Source organism: Pleurodeles waltl, chromosome 5 (genome assembly GCF_031143425.1).
Source record: "Pleurodeles waltl isolate 20211129_DDA chromosome 5, aPleWal1.hap1.20221129, whole genome shotgun sequence".
In the NCBI taxonomy this organism is placed as follows: domain Eukaryota; kingdom Metazoa; phylum Chordata; class Amphibia; order Caudata; family Salamandridae; genus Pleurodeles; species Pleurodeles waltl.
In genome coordinates, this window is record NC_090444.1 from 123,150,668 (window position 1) to 123,169,927 (window position 19,260).

The window sequence follows — 19,260 nt, forward strand, 5'->3', positions numbered from 1 at the left end:
TTATTGAGGATCCGAAATGAGAAATGATGTTGACTATCCACATGGAGAGGAAAGGAGAAGAAAGCTTAGAACAAGTCAATGGCTATGTACCATTCTGCATCTGCAGGAATCTGAAACAATATTACAGTAGAATTTGGTACCATCGGAGAACACAGAACTACACTTTTGCTAATCTTACAAATATCTTGGACTATCTTCCATTTGCCACTTGTTTTTTTTTAATGCTCATAACCAGAGAGTTGCATAGACTACAATGCGACTCTCGTCGGATTCCCCATTTTATCATTTTTACTATGATGGGCTTCATTCTTTCCAATGCTTCTCGTTAAAGTTTATATTGATGAGTTTACTCAAACTGCATTTGGCTTTACTATAATTTTTACTGAGTCTGCACTTTTTATCAGTCCAATTTCTTAACCTGTAAAATCCCACAACTCTTCTGTCACTGTGTGTCTTAAATAAAGAGGCAGGTAATCTTTTCTAAGAACTGGAAATAACTGAACTTTTGACAATTATGATTATTTTAAACTCTAATTTTTCATCTTGAGTTTGAATTGCGACACAATCCGTGTACAGTAGATCACACAATTCATCTTGCACAAAAAATCCCTTCCAAGCAAATTAACAGGACTCGATTCACACAATATGAATTGGTGATAATTTTGAATGTAACCTGTTTTTATAGAGTCACTTGTTGAAACCTGATTAGTAATCTGCTTATTGCTAATCTCTACAACTTGGACCTCTCTTCATGAAAGGGGTAATAGGATACAGGATGGCTATTTAGCGCATAACCTGCATTCCCCTCCTCAGGGACAGTCACAGACCATATTTGCTGCAGAGATTACAAACAGTACTTTTCTTGAGCAAATTAACGTCTATATTAATTCCAAAATTATTCACAAATTCTGTACACCCCTGCCTCGCAGAGATACATTTCCAGCTTGTACAGACATCATTATTTCTTTGCATTCCAAAGCTCACACTAGAATTTGCGTAATTTGAACCATCAACATAACCAGAATCAAAAAACAAATTCATGCTCTGACTTTAACCGCCTCTCTGAAGCTGCTTCATTTGTACACACATCACCTTTTTAATATTTTTCTGCTTCGTGCCAAAACAATGACTACAATATTTGCCATAATTGAGTATTTCATCAATACTCTTGGTTTGCAAACACATCACACTCTGCAGAATACACAAATTAAGCACTGGACACAAACCAAAGATGAAAGCTAGACCTTTTACTCCACTGTACTTTGCATTAATCTACACACATCTTTCACAATATGTGTGCACTTTCAAAATGGTCACTTATCTGGTTCCTTTTCAGTTTTGCAAAAGTTGTCATTAAATGCAGACCTTGTCCAAGGTACGTGCACATATGCTCCTCCATGAACTTTTCGCAAAGGAAATTCTGACACAAACATTTCTAGTTCAGGTTCACTCATGCCGACATTTACTTCTTTTCAGTATCAAGTTTTTTTCTTTTTAGAGCTAGCTCTTGTCTTCCACTTGTCCCTATACTTCCTTAAATCTCTTCTGTCTTTTAAGAAATCAGTCAATTGCTTGATATGAGCTTGCAGATCCATTTTTCTTCACTTCAGCTTCACTCAAATCCATTCTAAAATGTATACATAAGCTCCTGGTTTCATATAAACCAATGTTATATTCATCTGTTAGGTCTTTAAGCCTGTCCCATGCTGCTTCCCAGTTCAAGTATTTAATTCACCGAAATCATAGACAGGTAGTCATTCCACATCAATTGTAGCCTGTAAAATGTCTCCAAATTAGCAACATTAATTTCTACTCTCTTTGGTTCTACAGGCTGTGAAGTAGTAACAGCCTCAATTACAGGATTTAAGGTATCAACAACAGCTGGCATTCCACTAGAAACAGGAAAAGCATCTTCAGATGGGGTACTTGTAATACTTGTGATACCAAATGCTCTTATTTCATTCATACTCATGCTTGGTTCACTTGCACCTATATCATGCCGTGGCAGTCGTGTTATCTTGGTTTCTGTCGCATAAGGAAGAGGTCCAGAACTCAACAGCTCATTTAAGAAAGTATATTTCTCATCAAAAGTATTTTCCTTGCCTTTCTTTCATCTCTCTTTTTTTAGATTCAACAGATTTATACTCAGCTTTATTTTTGTCAGTTTCACTCTCACAAGAAACATACTCACACCTAACATAGTGGGGAAACGTCCTGAACGACTCCCTAACAACGATTACATCTACAACGCAAGTGTAACCACGCTTGCTGGAACAACAACTGCCTTTTTCTCTGCCATAACCATGCATGTGCTAACCTACGCATATGCGTGGTTAAGGCAGAGTGGATCGGGAGAGGGCGCAGTCAGGTAAGTGGGGCTGGGGCAGGGTTGTGCAGTAGTTTTTAGGGGTGGGGTGGATTAACGGCTTGGAGCGAGGGGATCGGTGTAGTTTTGTTTTTAGGGGCAGGAATGGGGTGGTCGGTGTAGTTTTGTTTTAAGGGGCAGGGTTGGGGGGGTCGGGGTAGTTTGGTTTTTAGGGGCAGGAGGTAGTTTTATTTTTAGGGGTGGGGGTTGGGGTACTTTGGTTTTTAGGGGCACGGTGGGGGGGTTGGGGTAGTTTGGTTTTTAGGGGAGAGGGCACAGTCAGATAAGTGGGTTAGGGTTGGGGGGTAGTTTTTAGGGGTGAGGGTGGATTAAGGGCTTGGCGCCAAGGTCAGGGGATCAAGGTCGTTTTTTTATTAGGGGCGGGTCGGGGTAGTTTGGTTTTTAGGGGCGGGGGTCGGGATAGTTTTGTTTTTATTGGTGGGGGGGGGTCAGTGTAGTTTGGTTTTTACGGCCATGGGGATCGGGGTAGTTTTGTTTTTTGGGGCGGGGCGAGGGGTTGGTTGTTTTTAGGGCGGGTGAGGGGGTCAGGAAGGTTTTAGGGCTTAGGGTGGGTGGGGGTGTCGGGGTAGTTTTGTTTTTAGGGGCGGTGGGGTCGGGGTAGTTTTGTTTTTAGGGGCAGGGTGGGGGTTTGGGGTAGTTTTGCTTTTAGGGGTGGGGTAGTTTGGTTTTTAGGAGTGGGGTTAGGGATTGGTTGTTTTTAGGGCAAGTGGGGGGGTCAGGGAAGGTTTTAGGGCTCAGGGTGGGTAGGGGGTATCGGGTAGTTTTGTTTTTAGGGGTGGGGGTCAAGGTAGTTTTGTTTTTAGGGGTGGAAGATCGCGGTTGTTAGGTTTTTAGGGGCGGGTGTGGGGGTCAGGGAAGGTTTTAGGGCTCAGGGTGGGTGGGGGGTGTCGGGTTAGTTTTGTTTTTAGGGGCGGTTTGGTGGGGTAGGGGTAGTTTTGTTTTTAGGGGCGAGGACAGGGTTGGAGTAGTTTGGTTTTTAGGGGCAGGGAACGGGGGTTGGAGTAGTTTGGTTTTTAGGGGTGGGGTGGAGAGGTCGGTAGTTTTTAGGGCAGGTGGGCGGTCAGGGAAGGTTTTAGGGCTCAGAGTGGGTATGGGGTATCGGGGTAGTTTTGTTTTTAGGGGTGGCGGTCGGGTAGTTTGTTTTTAGGAGTGGGGTGGGGGGGATCGGGTAGTTTTGTTATTACGGGCGTGGTGGGGGGTGGGGTTAGTTTTGTTTTTAGGGGCAGGGAGGGTGGGCATTTGTTTTTAGGGCGAATGGGGGGTTCGGAGAAAGTTTTAGGGCTCAGGGTGGGTGGGGTGTCGGGGTAGTTTTGTTTTTAGGGGTGGGGTAGTTTAGTTTTTAGGGGCGGGTCGGGGTAGTTTTGTTTTAAGGGCGAGGGTTGGGGTAGTTTGGTTTTTAGGGGCAGGGGTGGGTTGTTTTTAGGGCAGGTGGGGGGTCGGGACGGTTTTAGAGCTCAGGGTGGGTGGGGTTTATCGGGTAGTTTTGTTTTTAGGGGTGGGGAGGTCAGGGTAGTTTGTTTTCAGGGGTGGAGGGGTTGAATAAGTTTTGTTTTTAGGGGCGGGGTCAGCGTAGTTTTGTTTCAGGGGTGGGGTACTTTTGGGCCTTAGGGCAGGTGGCAAGCTAGAACCACGCATGTCGTTCCCACACAGGCCTTTACGATGCATGCTTTTACAATAAAAAATCACTGTAAAGGCATGCGTGGTAAAGGCATTTGTGTAAACAACGCCGTCATTGTTCCGACTGCGTTGTTCAGGCATGCGTGGTTCTCGCATGCGTTGCTCCATTATGCATTCAACATAGTGTCCTCTCCCCTTGCTTTTATCTGCATGCCCCACTTTGTCTCTAGTCACTGTTTCACTGAATTTCCCTAGTCAATTTGTAAAGTGGATAAATCTGCATTTAAGGAAAGGTTGATAGCCCTCAGAGAGTATATAGAACTAAAAAAATGTCTAACAAAGAGTATGTGGTGATTCTACCTTTGCCGTTTTCACAAGGTTCAGGTTAGGCTTTGTAAGGTGGCATCTTGGTTTTTCCTTTTGCCAATTTGAGCCCCCAAAAGTCCTGATATGCCCCTGTGATGAGTCTTCACTGCAAAGTTTGTTGCATTTTGTTCTTTTCTGTAAGTTCTTTAATGATCTTACTAAGAGGTTTTCAATCCTTATTCTACGGAAGCAGGGGTTTAGATCCTCCAGATTAGCCCTAGTGCATCTGACACAGCTTGATGCCCCATCTAATTGGAGAAGTATATGTTCTTTCCTCACATGTGCAATTACCAGAATAAATTATTTCATGTTTTCATTGATAGATTAACCTTTCGCCTGGTAGTTACAAGTTTTATATTGAATTTTAAATTGCATCTTTGTTAAAATGTTCTGCACTTCGCATGGTTCAACTGGTCATGCAATGTAACAGTTTGTCATTTTTTAACTATGCCTTTTATGTCTATGCATTTTTTTGTAAAATTATGGAGAATGTTTTGTTGTTTATTTTAGCTGTTTTAATGTGTGCTTTTATGGTAAATCCTGTGTCTGAAATAAAGCGTTTGATGATGATGACATTAAATTTACCCTTTAAAGGAAATCTCAAATTCTCATCAACAGATCTATTCTTGTGCCTGTCTTTTAATCACACGTATGGAAACCAAAGCCAGTCATCATTTCAAACACAGGTGTAGCCACAGGAGGTATCTTATTCTCCTTCTATAACAGAAACATCGTTCAAAACTTTACGCTTTGTCAATCAAGCGCTAATTTGACTCTCTGATGACATTAAACCAATTGCAGCATCATTTTTTTGTTAACAAAAATCAACACAATGCCTTCGCCAACATACAAACAAATAAACCCTACCCGCTCAACCTAAATAAGACTAAAGAAAGAAAATGTTGCAAGTTAAAGAGAATCTGTACCCTTTCTGCACTGACAATTGTGCAAAGGCAGATTCGTGACCAGCAATAATCCACCTGAAAAACAGCACATTTACTCCAGTGCACAAAAGAATAAACAAATGCCAACCTAAATAGAGTTAGAACACATTCTGCTCAAAGATTCTTATTGATGCAGAAATCCATATCACTTTATTTTTGTGGTGCCTCACATCAACACACAACCATTTGCAGACAAGTTCAACAAAATAGCTTGAGATCTTGGATTACAACAAATCTAATAACTTTAACCAACAATAAAAATAGTAATCCATAATTTCCTTTGATGCACATCACAAATCAGAACCTAACTCACAAATGTGACAAAACCATCAAAATTACAGTAATCAATCCACCTAATGAATCACAAATCAAAAGTGCATAACCAAAAATCTCACACACTATAATTTGTGACCCTATAAGTATCTGCATTTTCAAAATACAAATCCCACAATGTACTGGTAAAGTATCACAATAGCTCAAAATACATTCCCACTACTAATTCTCAATTCAAGAACAACTCTGGAATTCGGGAACAGCGTAAATATTCAAATTTGGTCATGGAAATAGAAGAGCTACATTTTAGAATCGGGGTAGAAATTATCTTGAGAAAGATTTGTTAACTTATCTTTAATCATCCCTGTGCAGACCACAAAAACTCTGGGCGCTATCTATTAGATAACGCTGCACGGTAGCCATAGTATTAGTAGCACTCAGATGGGGTATATAGGTTGGTGCTGTGGTAAAAAAAAAAAAGCAGCAAGGCACAGGAGGTGTCAGAACTAGTCACATGAACAATAAAAAGAGTCTTGAGAGAATACAATACAGTGTGCTAGCAGAAAGACCCTTGGAAATACTGAAAGGCTTCCTCCAGAGAGTCCTTCGAGAAGAACATGTGGTCCAAGATAAACACACGTTGCTGCATGCGGTGTTAAAGAGAAATAGACACACAATGAACATTATGAAGCCAGCAGCCATATTTTATGAAAATGAAGTTGAGGACTAGGTATTATTAGGCAATACATTTCGTTCAATTCCAAATAAATATTAAATGCATATAATTAAGGAAATCTCCAATAGAAGATGTAAAGAAATTCAACTATGGTGGCCTATCTGTCACTGAGTAAATATTAAAGATTAACTCTTACCTTTAACACTTAAGAATGAAGGCAGTGACAACCCTCCCCCAAACAACAAGGGTTGGAAAGTGTACACTAAGATACTGAGATAGGAATTACATTTAAAATATCAAAAAAGATATCACTATCAAATTCTTTCTAATTTGTCTCTCTTATCGTAGGGGGATAAAGGACAAGGCAGAAGTACATGAGGTATAAGGGGAACTGGAGGAGGAGGGGGGATGCTAAAACCTTTATTAGACTGTTGGGAGCTAATGACAATGGTCTGGAAGAAGCTGAAATTGGTTGGTATGGAGCTTATGGTTTACTTTCTGTTGTCCAAATATTTTCATGGCCCTTACAGCTCTCTCCGTTTATAGGGCTGTGTCTCAAGTCTAAAACTTGGAATTAGGGTATTGACGACTGGTATAGCACTCTGCAGCGGGGTTCAATGTTATGTGTTTCATTTTCCCTTCCTATTGACAGGACATTCAGGGTCTCAAAGCAACACATATGTTGAAACATAAGTTCTCAAGTATGAAGATTGGACATTCGTCCCTAGCTTTAAGGGTTATACTTAGTAATAAATGTGGCCAGTTCTTGCGAGTAGACCCCCTCCTAGTGGGGACAAACTGCACCAGAGCTGCCTCAGCCCGTGACACCTGGAGGTGCCTCGATGTTTGATTTTGAAAATATCAGTGTGACTTAGCCCCAGGTCCAACAAGAACAGTCCAAGCTCAATCACCACGCGTGAAGGTGTCAGCCACAAAGAGTAATATTGCTCCACAAGTCCTTGGGGGAGAAGCTTCCTAGCAATCCGCTGGTTGGTGAACATCATTGGACCAGGTCATAACCTACATGGGTTGTGGCTCAGAATGAAAAATTGTAAACTCTAGTGTGGTCCCCGCTGCAGTCTCATTACTAGGTTCCCCAGTTCTCTGCCACAGAATAAATTCCCTCAGTAACCTGTTCTTTGAGATGAAATGCAAACTGCCAGCCAAGACACCACGTACAACATACCTTATCTAGCAGTTTGCATTATTATTAAGTGTTTCTGTAGTTGTTTAAAAGTGATGCTTTGAAACACAAGCATGATTTGTCTATCCCTAAATCAATTGTTAGCATTCTTTAGTCCGATTATACGGTTTTAATGCTGGTTGGGATATTTTTGTTTTTCAAAGCTTATTTTATTATTTGAATGCATATGGTTGGTTTTCCATTATTTTCTTTCCCTAATTAAACAAATTCACAACGGATGACGTTTCTGATGAGAAAAAGAAACTTGTGTTTCATTTGCGTGGGACTTCTACCCCTGACTTGGGCGGAATAGCCCGGGCTGACTCATTCCTAGTTACTCTTTCTCATTAGTACTGCACACCACAGGGCTCTCGCCACAGTCACTTGACGTTTTAACCACCTCTACTAAACCGAATGATCCCCAGCTTCTACATTCATACATACAAATCTTCCTTTCATTTCTTCTTCTTCTTCTCCAGCATACCCCCAACATCTTTTTTAACTGCTTTTCCATTACTACCTAACAACTCCTTCTCTACAGCAAAGGCAGTGCAAACCAGAACTTCCCTTCATCCCTTCTCAGTCACTGCCTCATCTGCAGAATGTACTTATTGTCATTCATTCTTCTTGATCCTCTGTTCTCCAGGCGCTTCCAGCTTGAACATCTTTTGGTTCCAGTTGTATGTGTACCTTTAGGAACTCAAGCCATTCACATGCACTGCCTCATAAAATTCATTTACTACAACAACATATATGATCAATAGAAAAAGAGATTGCACAAGCTAAAAAAAGCACAAACAAAAACACAGACAAATAAAAAAAACCAGAGGTTTGTGTGTATGTAGTCCAACATGGTTGACACTACCTTTAAGGACTCGAAAGATATTACCAAAGGCAACTGAATAATTGCAAATACTTATCACCTTTCAAAACCTGTAAGGGCAGACGTAGGCATTTGTTAAGCACATAGGGGTTATTGCCCTCTGTTGAGTGTTATCAGACGTCAATGCCCTATGCGATGGATGTTATCACTTTTAAAGTTCTTACTCTGCAGTCCTGTGCCCAAGCTGATGGTGTATAAGCTGAGGGAAGGGGAGTTAGCATTTATTACATAACATATTTTACAAATATCAACAAGCTGCTGCATGTGGGCAATAAGATTATTAGAAGCAGCCTCCCCAACCACACCTTGTACAAGCAAACATGCCACCTGTCTAGGTCTGCTGCTTGAACATGCTTCAAACTTCTACTAAATTTCTGCTAAATTTAGAATCCAGATACACAACCAATGATACTGGCATTCCAAGCTTTCTGACTGGATGAGAACATATCAGCATTCCATGCAGGGTGTGTATACCTGTGACCATTCACACTGCCAGGCCCAAGAAACTCAAGAAATGTCTACAGAACATACCATTCAGCAAATATCTGGGAGAATTCAAGAGAGCTGTTGGCCACTGGTGAGATGAAGTAGAAGGGCACGTTGGAGAGCCCGGCAGAGTCGATGTACTGATACAGGCATTCCAGAAGATCGTAGATCACACCGGAAGGGAAGCATGGGACCAACACATTTCCCCCATTCCGCACGGTCGTGGCTGCAGAAAAAGGAAGACAATTACACAGTGCTTACAGACTATCAATGACAAATTTGAAATCGTGTACAAATCAGAGAGCAACAGCATCAACATTCTGCATAACTCATAAAATAAGGCGCTGTAACAACAATATTTTCTTGTGTTTTAACCTCTTATCAGCTGGTGAGGCTCCTTTTTAGGTCTGGCCTTACTTGTAATCTTTTGGTTTTTATCAAAATTATACTTATGATATACTTACTTACAGGGTTCATTCCGCCATCCCTCTTCATTTATTGGTTCGTTGTGTCATTCACATTTTTCTTACGCTCACTCGAGCATAAAACGTGGGGCAATTGGTCAGCTGACTTCTGGCTAACTTCATACGAGTGACTGCGTGCTGCGCTTTTTCAAGGAACACATCCGCGCACAAAGTAGTTCCCTTTAGTGCCAGGGATGGCTATAAATGTGCAACTTTAGAGACAATGCTCCCCTAACAAAGTTTTTTGCAAAAACCATGGCAACACGAGCGTTGGTAGAGCCAAAACAAACGGTCAGCTAGTGCCAGACATAGCTTTGCAAATGCTTTTTTATTTTATGCCTTTGTGGAGTAATATGAGCAATAAGGCAGGAATAAAGGCAAATTACTTCACTTCTGAAGAGTTAAGTGTGACTGGGCTAAATATCCATTTTATATCTCAATGCAAGCAAATGGAATGGTGCCCAACATAAAGCTAGTTTTCCAGGCAAGGAAAGAGAAGACATGAAGACAGGCAGCGCCCTTTTATGCACCAACTTCTAAAACTCTCACTCTCTCCCTTCATCCAGCCCCTCTCCCCTGAGCTTCAGGAAATAACTGAAATCCCTTCTTTTCTCGAAAGATCTCCCAACATCTCCATACTTCCTGTCCTCTTCGGCTCACTGGCTCAGCTCTAAAAATATTTGCATTTCTCTGCTGATTTTGTAATCTTCCCAGCATAATTTGTAAACCCATGATTCATGTTCCCTTTGTAACATGAAGGTATTGGAACATACTCTCCTGTGCTACCAAATGCACTGGTTTGTGCTACACAAATAAATAAAAACAATAAGTAATACAACTGTTTTTTTTGGAATATCAAAATTTGCTAAACCTGCCAAATAAATAAGAAGGGCAACTATTAAACAGTATTTTCTCTCGAGGCTACTTTTACACATGGTGGTACCGATCACCTTTCTTTAATACACCAAATGTTCAAGTTTATATGAGCACACAAAGGCGTAGAACAGCTACATGGATGTAAGTAGTGTATAAAATGAGGGATTGTCCCTGCCAGTTGAAGAAAAACACTACTCTGCATCCCAGTGGAAAATATCAAATAAACAGGGGTTGGAGAGCATGGCTCCTAAAGCAACACAGAATGAGAAGCATGCGAAACTCCTCTTGTTCACTCTATTTTCCATATAAAATGTTTTAAATCAATAAATGCCACAGGGCTAAATTCCGCATCACAATTTGAGCCATACATGTACTTTTGAGAAATCTATGATTCACATGAACCTTTGCTTCCCATCCTCAACAGCAGGAAACGGAAGTGAAGTGAGACCTCCAAAACTCCGAAAGTGATGTATCTTTCCAGCCAGGGAGAGGATTCATTTTATGAAAACTCCAGCATGAGGGCGAACCGAAAACCACCAAAACTTGACTAGCATATCTTTTCTCGGGCACTCAGCTTGTGCATTCCTCTTGATGGGGCAATTAGGAGTTGTAGACACACTACTTGCTTCTTTTATGTCAGTTATGTATTCGTTTCCTCATTTAGTTGAGGAATTTGTTTAGCAGCCATAGTAGTATTTCGAACAGAAATAAAATAAAGTGGATACCATTGAAAGGGAAGATGGACAGTAAAGAACAAGCGTCTGTAGTTACTTGTAATTAGGGGGCCGGTTCATCCATGGCCCGGTACCCCTGTGTCATTCTAGAAATGCCCCCCCTCAGTTTGGAGCACTTTTCACACTTTCCTCATCCCATTACTGTGAATGATACCCATCGCTGAGGAATAACCACTCAAGTCCATACTCCAGCCCATTACCGCAGAGAAACAATTCTCCAAATAAGTGTTAATGGTTCTAAACATTGGAGACTCCTTGCATCAGTTCTGTTTCTGGTTTAGAAGACATCTAGTGTAGTTACCAGATTACAGGACTATATAGCCATTGGCCTTAAATAGTGGTCAATCTTCAGTTAGTCAGGTTTGCGATGAGAATTGAGATATAGTGAAGGGTACGATTCCTCCCTACAGAATGATGGGGAGTTGCTATAGTGGATCCTAATTGTGATTTAAAGTTGTTCTTGAATAACATGAGTAATTCTTTTGGATGAAGCAAAGGTTGGCAGTGGAACCTGATAGGGATGGTCCAAGGATTTCAAAGGTGAGTGCCGCCCTCTCTAATCAATTTTCTCCTATATTTATTACTTTTGCATTTGGATTGGCTGGTCAAACGTGAGCTGCAGAACCTGATGTGCCAGATAGCAGTGTGATCTGGAGGTCAGTTTTCTGAGGTTTCCTGGTCATCCAAATTCCCCACCTCCCTCCACCACCCTCCCTCTCAAGGATTATCAAATAGTCTGAATGCTTTTCAGAGATGTTGTTAAACAGTCTGATTTCCTCATGATTAGAAGGAATCTATCTTTGTTCTACATCCTTGGAGCAAGTGAATATTCTTTAGGGGTGCTAGTGCTACGTTATCACAGTAGTCTGGGCAGGTTAGCACTAGTTCAAGCCTCTAAATCATCTGGAAAAGCAGTGGGACCCCTCTAAACACTACTGCAGCAGAAGGCTGAAGGAATGTCCAAGTCAAACCAGACTTCCATGTTTGTATTGCTGGTTCTTCGTACTTGTGTGGGTGATGTAGGAAGAACGATAAGGCAGTCTGTGCTGTGTGCCCTATAATAATGACTTTTAACTTAGAGCTGCATAGTTATCTGTAGCCATCAATCAGGCTAAAATGTATGTACTATAAGAAATTCAAGAACCTAGTAGATATTTACTGCTATTAGTTAGATTCTAGTTAAATGGGAGTATGTGTATAGTTAGCACACATTAGGAATGAAAGCTTATGTTACAAAATATCTGCCAAGTGTGATTGTAAGAGATAAGAATTAGAGAAATAAGCCTCAAGGAACTCCACATGATTTGAGGTAGGATAAAGTTGTGGCTGTGCCATTCCTCACTTGTCGATGTCTGTCACGCATGACTGGATTCACTGTAAAGATGTGGGAGTGAGTAATTGCAGCCTTTTCAGGAACTACAATAATATCCGATGATAAATATATTCTACACAGCCATTAGATGAAGCAGGTTAAGAAATACAGGCTGAGCAGCAACCATCGAAAAGAAAATATATTCCCTAATGATGGGTGAAGCAAAGTTTGTGCCTCTGCATGGTCTCCAAGTTCCAAAGTTGTAAACTTGGCTTCCTGGATCTTGCTATGGAATTGGTGGTTGTCTATGGGTCAGAAGCTAGTCTAGTCATTAAGGTTAACTGTGGGTTTTTCCACCTGTGAATGTAATTGCTTGTTGAAGGTCTTTTGTATTAAGGCATGCAATACTGATGCATTTAGCATCACTAATGTTTACGGCCAGGGTGTCCATGCAATTTCTGAACATTGTTGTTCAACATACAGCTGGAATGATGGACGCTTTGATTATTTTTCTGATGTCCAGAAGACCTTCTGATGGGTCATGGGTCAACAGAGTAAGCCAACGATGCACGCATTTTGAACAATTTATGGGGATGGCTGGGAACTTGGTTTGGTGGCCCAGAAAGACCTGCTAGATCATAACAGTTTAGGAGTATTTTGTTGGGGCGGCTAGGGGGCAGGCCCTCACACATTTTGATTAACTTACTTTCACAGCTTCAAAATGGCCACACACTACATTTTTTTTTTAAATGCCAGAGAGATTTAGAAATCAGTCTTAAAGTGCCCAGTGAAAGGGTTGCCCCAGCAAGGGCACACATTGTTTGCATGTTTGCCTACTAAAATGAATAATTTTTAAAATGCTGCATATTTTGAAAAAAAAACAAAACAAAATGCAAATCAAATGACTGTTATGGTCATTCACATTTAAGCAAAACTCCTAAGAGTCAGAAGAACAGCATGTTTAGGTATCACAGATCCATAATGACTCCCTCCAAAGTGGCACGGATTGTGGCATTACACTGACCACATGTCGTACCACAAATACAATGCTGATGACATCCTCAATGATATCATGAAGGGCATGAAGTAAGGGGACAGTTTGAGCATGCACCTTGAAATGGTGCAGGTATCAATCATATAACACCTAGATTATTCCTACATGAGAAATAAAACATTTGTTCACATTCACAATGTCTGTAATTATCTTAAAAATGTAACCTCTACTGACTACCAAACAAACTGTGGCCAAACATCGAATTGTTTCCATGAGTGCACAAGACTAATCCTAATAACCAACAATAACCAATAACCACTAGCTCTGGGTTTTCAGAGCAGCGTGTAGCCTAGTGTAAAGCACCTCAACACCTCGTAACGTAAGGGTAGTAAGTGCAGTATAAGTGCAATTACAGATTTCTTCTTTTGAGATGGTCTTAAAGGTGTGTTGGGCTGGCGGGAAGAGGAACAGACCTAGCTTGCTCTTTGAGAAAGGAATTCCAATGGCAAGTAAAAGCAGAGTGAACAGGAGTTTTCAACCTCTAAAGCAGCAAGAGCTATGTCTGGTCAAAGAAAGCCATACTGAGCTACTGCCTAATATATGTGTTAGATAAGGGTAAATAAAGGTCAAGGAAGGTAAAAGCTGCCACTTGGGTATCCAGCCCTGCTGCTGTGAGCAAGTAGGATGGCAAAAGAGCGGACTCTGGAAAGGTTTACATGTAGGGTTTCCAAGGACCAGTTTTGTCCCTTTATGCTTGTTTGTGATTCACCTCAGAGAAGTAAGTGCTTCACTGGGCTGGTTGACTCTTTGTCATGCAGTATATATCATGATACTGCTCACATTTTGAGAGTAAGGGTGGTAAGGACTTCAGTTATCTGGCTATTTGCCCTGTGGGCCATTTGCATATTCCATATATAAGCAAATCAGAACATTTTTGTTTTTACACATACATTTTACCCTTATGTAGGTGTATGTACATGCAGACATTATAGCTCCAAACAAGTCAACATATCTCTGTGGCTCTATATATGCCAGGCAAAAATTGAGCAAACAGTAATGTACAAAGAGACTGCTTTAAGAAGCTAAGAAGAAAGACAAGGAAAGGTAGGAAATCAAAAAAGAAAAAAAGGAAAGAAAAATAAAAAAGAAAGGAGACAATAAATGAAGAACAGAAAAAAGAAAAGGAAGAAAGAACGAAATTGTTTGTGGTGGGAATTGTTCTCTGTTGGGGATGGTAAATGTAACCAAATCCATAAAGGCAGAGTATGGACCTTTATTGTTTCTCCAACTATTATCATGATGCTGTGGACACTTCTTATGTTGAATGGTTTTGTTAGTTGATCCGTTTACCATCCATGGGTCATAAACAACATACAAGGCTAATGTTAAACTATGCTGGCTCTGTGAAAAAGAATCCAGTCTATACATATATAAATGTACACAAAGTGGTTGTGCCTCAAAATAGAAACATCCTAGTTACTACATCAGTAACTCTAGAAAACGTTACTGGCTTATACTTACTAGATGACTATTTTCTTTTGGGGCGTTCAGTGGGTGATGCTTCCAAAATTAAATCTCTAACTATTATCCAAATGTGGTCCTCCATACTTGCGTGTTCAGTTACAAATGTGTAAGATGCAATATAAGAGATTTTGTCACAACTTCTGTACACAGAATTGTTCCCCAGGAGCATAAGGTCTCCATTCAGCCAATTTTCTGAACTTACACAAATATGGACTGTGTGTGTAGATGGTATGGGAAGGCCTGAGGAGGAGCATGTCACTAAAGGGTAGATTATGCTCCATATAAGATCTAGCAACTGTTGGGTCTCCTGGTTTATCAAAGCTCTTTTTACCACACCTTCTTGCATCATTAGCAATTCTAAACAGTTTTACTCAACTACCCTTTTTAGTGGATCTTAATACTTAGCAGAGTTGGAAAGGAGGATTAATGGCGAAAAGGTCTGAGAAACAATTATGTTCATGTAGGATTGGGATCAACCCTTAAACTCCTAACTACTACTTTCATGTTTTATCTGGTTGAATGTAGTGTATACACGTTTGAGTTAAATTATATCTTTTACAATGTTAGCACTTTACACACACGGGGAACATGTATGATAATAAACTGTACAAATCATAGGGTTGTGTCTGTTCCGGAATAAATAGGTCTCTGGCCAAATTTTCGATATATGAATCCTAACATATTTGTTATGTTACTGCAAATAAATATAGTGTGTTGTGGTTAGCTAACCAATTAAAAAAAAATATATATATATTCAGAGCCTTAGTAGTTAAAGATGAAATCTTGAACAAAATCTGCAACTTACTGGTTTACTGGGCCCAGGTGAAGGAGAATTCTATGGAACAATGGACTTACCCAGATTACTGCAGAACTCCCCCACCATGCCGTCAGGATTTGCTGTAGGAATCTGAGTGAGTCCTGTCAGAATTAGAACATCGCTGTTTTTCAGAGATGTTTGATCCATAGGCTGCAACAAAGCAAACAATTTTCTAAAGATTCAGCATAATAATATTTATGCGTCTCTGTCTCTTCAATTTAATTTATGCATATTTGATGTAAAGAACCAGAGTACACTGAATCATTTTTGATCATCACGACTCAAACAGTTTTATCATCATGTGAATTTCTAAACATAAGTGCAAAAGCTGCAGAACAACTAAAAACCTGGGCACATGGATACCCAGCAATTTATTTCCTTTTTTGGGGAAATTTTATGTTAGCATTTTGGTAACACATAAAACATTCAACAATGCGTCCAGGGATTATGTCACATACTGAGGACTGAGGGCCTGATGTACAAATATCTTGCACCAATGGAAACTGTGCCATTCCCCAAATTACTCGGTTTGAGACTGCAAAAGCCCTAATTACCGGTGAGTAAATCCGTTTTGCAATGCCTGTCCTACTGACAAGGAGTTTTGTTGGTCATCCCAAATCACATATGGGGTTGGGGAATTTAATAAAATATCTACTTGTCCATGGGACAGGTTGCTTCATAAATCCACTTGTTCTGTAAAAAAGTCTAGTAGTGCCATGTAGTGCGGCAACAAATTATGGCAGTAATCTCATTATAGAAGAGCTCTGATAATAGCCTCTCTGATTATGTCACAGCTAATACTATAGAAAGGCTTCAGTATCAGCAATCTCCTTATTTTGCCACCTTTCTACAGCTCTACATACTGTAAGCAAAAGTTCCAGGCTTGGAATCAGGGACGTCATTTAGGGGTTGCAATTGCAACCCCTGGCTTTTCCCCTGCGACCCCTGGCAGTCCCCCTGCAACCCCTGGCCTTAGAGGATGATACACAAGTGTTGGGGTCACAAGATAACAGGGCTCTCATGAGCTTTTTAAACTCACTTTAGCCTGCAGCGGGCTGGATGTTAGGTTGCCATAAACAACACTGCAAAAAAACAATGCTGCCACCATCCATATTCTGGTGGCTGAGCGAGTCAGGCACAAAGGTGTCTCAAAGTAAGCCTGGCTGTCCTTGGGCATTTTCAGTGGAGAGGGAAATAAGGTAGAAAAGACCAGGAAAGGTACATAAATAAGAATAAGGGAAGAAGACACATCACACACAGGTGAGGCACAGAGAGGAAGATGTGTGTGTGAGAGCGAGAGGATGAGGGTGAGAGAGTGAAAGGACAGAATAAAAAGCTGAGGCACAGGTAGGAGAAACAGATGAGAGAGGTAATGAAGACAGAGAGGCTCAAGAGAGTGCAGAAAGCCAGAGAGAGGTAGTCAGGTGGGAGATGTGACAGGCATTCAGACGAGAAAACAGTTAAGTGAGACTGAAATAGAGGATGAGACAGGTGGGAAAAAGAGGTGATAAAGAGACAGCCTCAAAGGAGACTTTAGAGAGAAAGGTGAAAAAGAGACATCATAGAGAATGAGATAGATGAGAGGCAGGTGAGAACGAGACTGAGAGGGATAGCAGGATACAGGTGAAAGAGAAGTGATAAAGAGAGACTGGTGTAAGAGAAGTGAGACAAAGAGAAAGAGGAGGATACATGTGAGAGAGCTGTGTAATGAAGAGGGACAGAAAGGAAGAGCTGCAAAGAGGAGGAATGCACAACTGGATGACAGGGGTCACTAAGGGTCACAGCAGCGACCCCAAGGCTTTCCTCTGGCGACCACTGGTGCTGCTGTGCCAACCCCTGGCCTCGAAGATGGCAAAATCAGTGCCAAGAACAAAGGGGGGACTCACATTTTTGTGCATTTGGGCTCCACCCATCTTGTTTCCTGCCCATTTATATTAAACTAACAATGAATGGCATAATATTCACTATTAGTGTAATCTAGATGGAGCAGCAGACAATCACTGACAGCTGAGATAAGTCAAAGAAAAGGCTTTCAAACCTGTTTGGGAGTGTGTTTGTGTAAGAGAGAGTGACTGTAAGCTTGTGTGTGAGAGTGGGCGATAGGCAGTTAGTGGGAATGAGTGATACTGTTTCAGAAATTGAATGTGAATGAGTAAGAGTAAATGAGAATGAGGGAATACGCAAATTAAATGCTGGAAGTGAGTAAGAATGAGTAAGTGAATAAGAATGATCGTAAGGAGTGTGAGAGAACGAGAATGCATGACTGAATAACAGCGAATGAGTGTAGCTGTGAGAATAAGAAGGACTGAGAATGGGTGAGGGAGCATAAGAGTGAGAAAGTATGAGTGAGTCAAACTAAGAGTGAGTGAGAATGAAAATGAGTGTGAGTTACTGAGAGAGACAGAGCGTGTGAATGAATGTGAGTGTGACTGAGAATGTGTTTTATGCTTGCGAGCCCGCAGTTAGCCCTGGCAAACTGGAGGCAGCTCTTGGCTTTTGAAGGCACCAATGGCAAAGTGCACTGGGATACCAGAGACAATTCTTATCATAACAGGCACCTGTGACTAAATATTGGCACTGACATTCTAGAGGTGATACTTGGCTTATGGGAACACCCTTCACAAACTGCTGCTGTGGGCATACTGATGGTACTTATTGGCATAGAGGCATGTGTGGGAAAAATACTGGCATGGATATACTGGAGGAAATTCTGCATAAGGCACCCCTGGCAAAATGCTGGCGCTGATGTATTGGACGTAATTTGTGCAGCAGGGAGGATAACAGTGGAACTGTGCTATAAATGACAATGAGGCAAACAACTAAATGCGGCCCCAGATATACTAGAGATAACTCTTGACATAAGGGCCGTCTATGCTATATAGACAGCACTAATGAAACAATTCTGGCACTGGCTAATCTTATGTAATTTTTTGCCTTGGAGGCACCCACGGCTTATGGGGGGCATTCGGGACAAACTGCGGTCCGTGAAAATTATTGTGACTTATGAAGACACATCCAGCACATTTCGAAAAAATATATAGGCTACTCATGCGAGCATCCAGTTTCACTGGCCTGGTTCACCATCAAAGATCTGAATATTTAATGAGTGCACTTTCAGGGCCTGTTTTATTTGTGAAATTTAGTGAAAATAGTGCTTTACAATTCGCTATTTGTCTCATGTTTTTGTAAACATTTTCTTGGGTGGAGAGAAGCCCCCTCAAACACTTCCTGGAAGAAATTGGGCTCACCATCATCACTCCCTAAACCTCAGGGCAAGTGTCATCATGGTTAAGGTCATGAGACAGGATTTAGTGGATCAAAGGTCATATGATGTCACTGGCTGTGATGTAATTAAGGACAAAGGGTTGTCATGTCACTTCCGCTACCCCTGGCAAAGCAGAGCAAAATGTTCTCAGAACAGACCTGGGGTTAGGAAGCAACGAGTACATTTAGAACTACATATATCATGGTTGGATTGTCCCTTCTGTTCCCGGCGAACCTACGTGTCCAAGGCGGTCGTAAAGCACACATTTTTGCCTCTCAGGAGGACGCATGGAACTGGCTCCATGCCAAAAGGTCTCGCCCAACCCGCGCAGCTGGAAGACGCACGAGAGAGCTGGTCGCCTCCCAAGGGGAAACGTAAGCGCCGGGCTTGATCCGGGGCTAAACCCACCCCCGGCACAGGCGGTAGAGGAGCCTAACCCCTTCTCTGCATTTTGTGACCT

The 19,260-nt window shown here is 41.3% G+C and overlaps 1 protein-coding gene across 1 annotated transcript in view; it reads right to left on the reverse strand.

Moving 5' to 3' along the window:
• The window catches only part of INTS9 (integrator complex subunit 9), a 249,465-nt gene that overhangs the window by 52,764 nt on the left and 177,441 nt on the right, over positions 1 to 19,260 (reverse strand). The window contains exons 9-10 of the mRNA XM_069233783.1: positions 15,574 to 15,685; positions 8,860 to 9,040 (exon numbers count right to left, since the gene is read on the reverse strand). Coding sequence (XP_069089884.1) covers positions 8,860 to 9,040; positions 15,574 to 15,685 — 293 coding nt within the window. The remainder of the gene's footprint in view (positions 1 to 8,859; positions 9,041 to 15,573; positions 15,686 to 19,260) is intronic.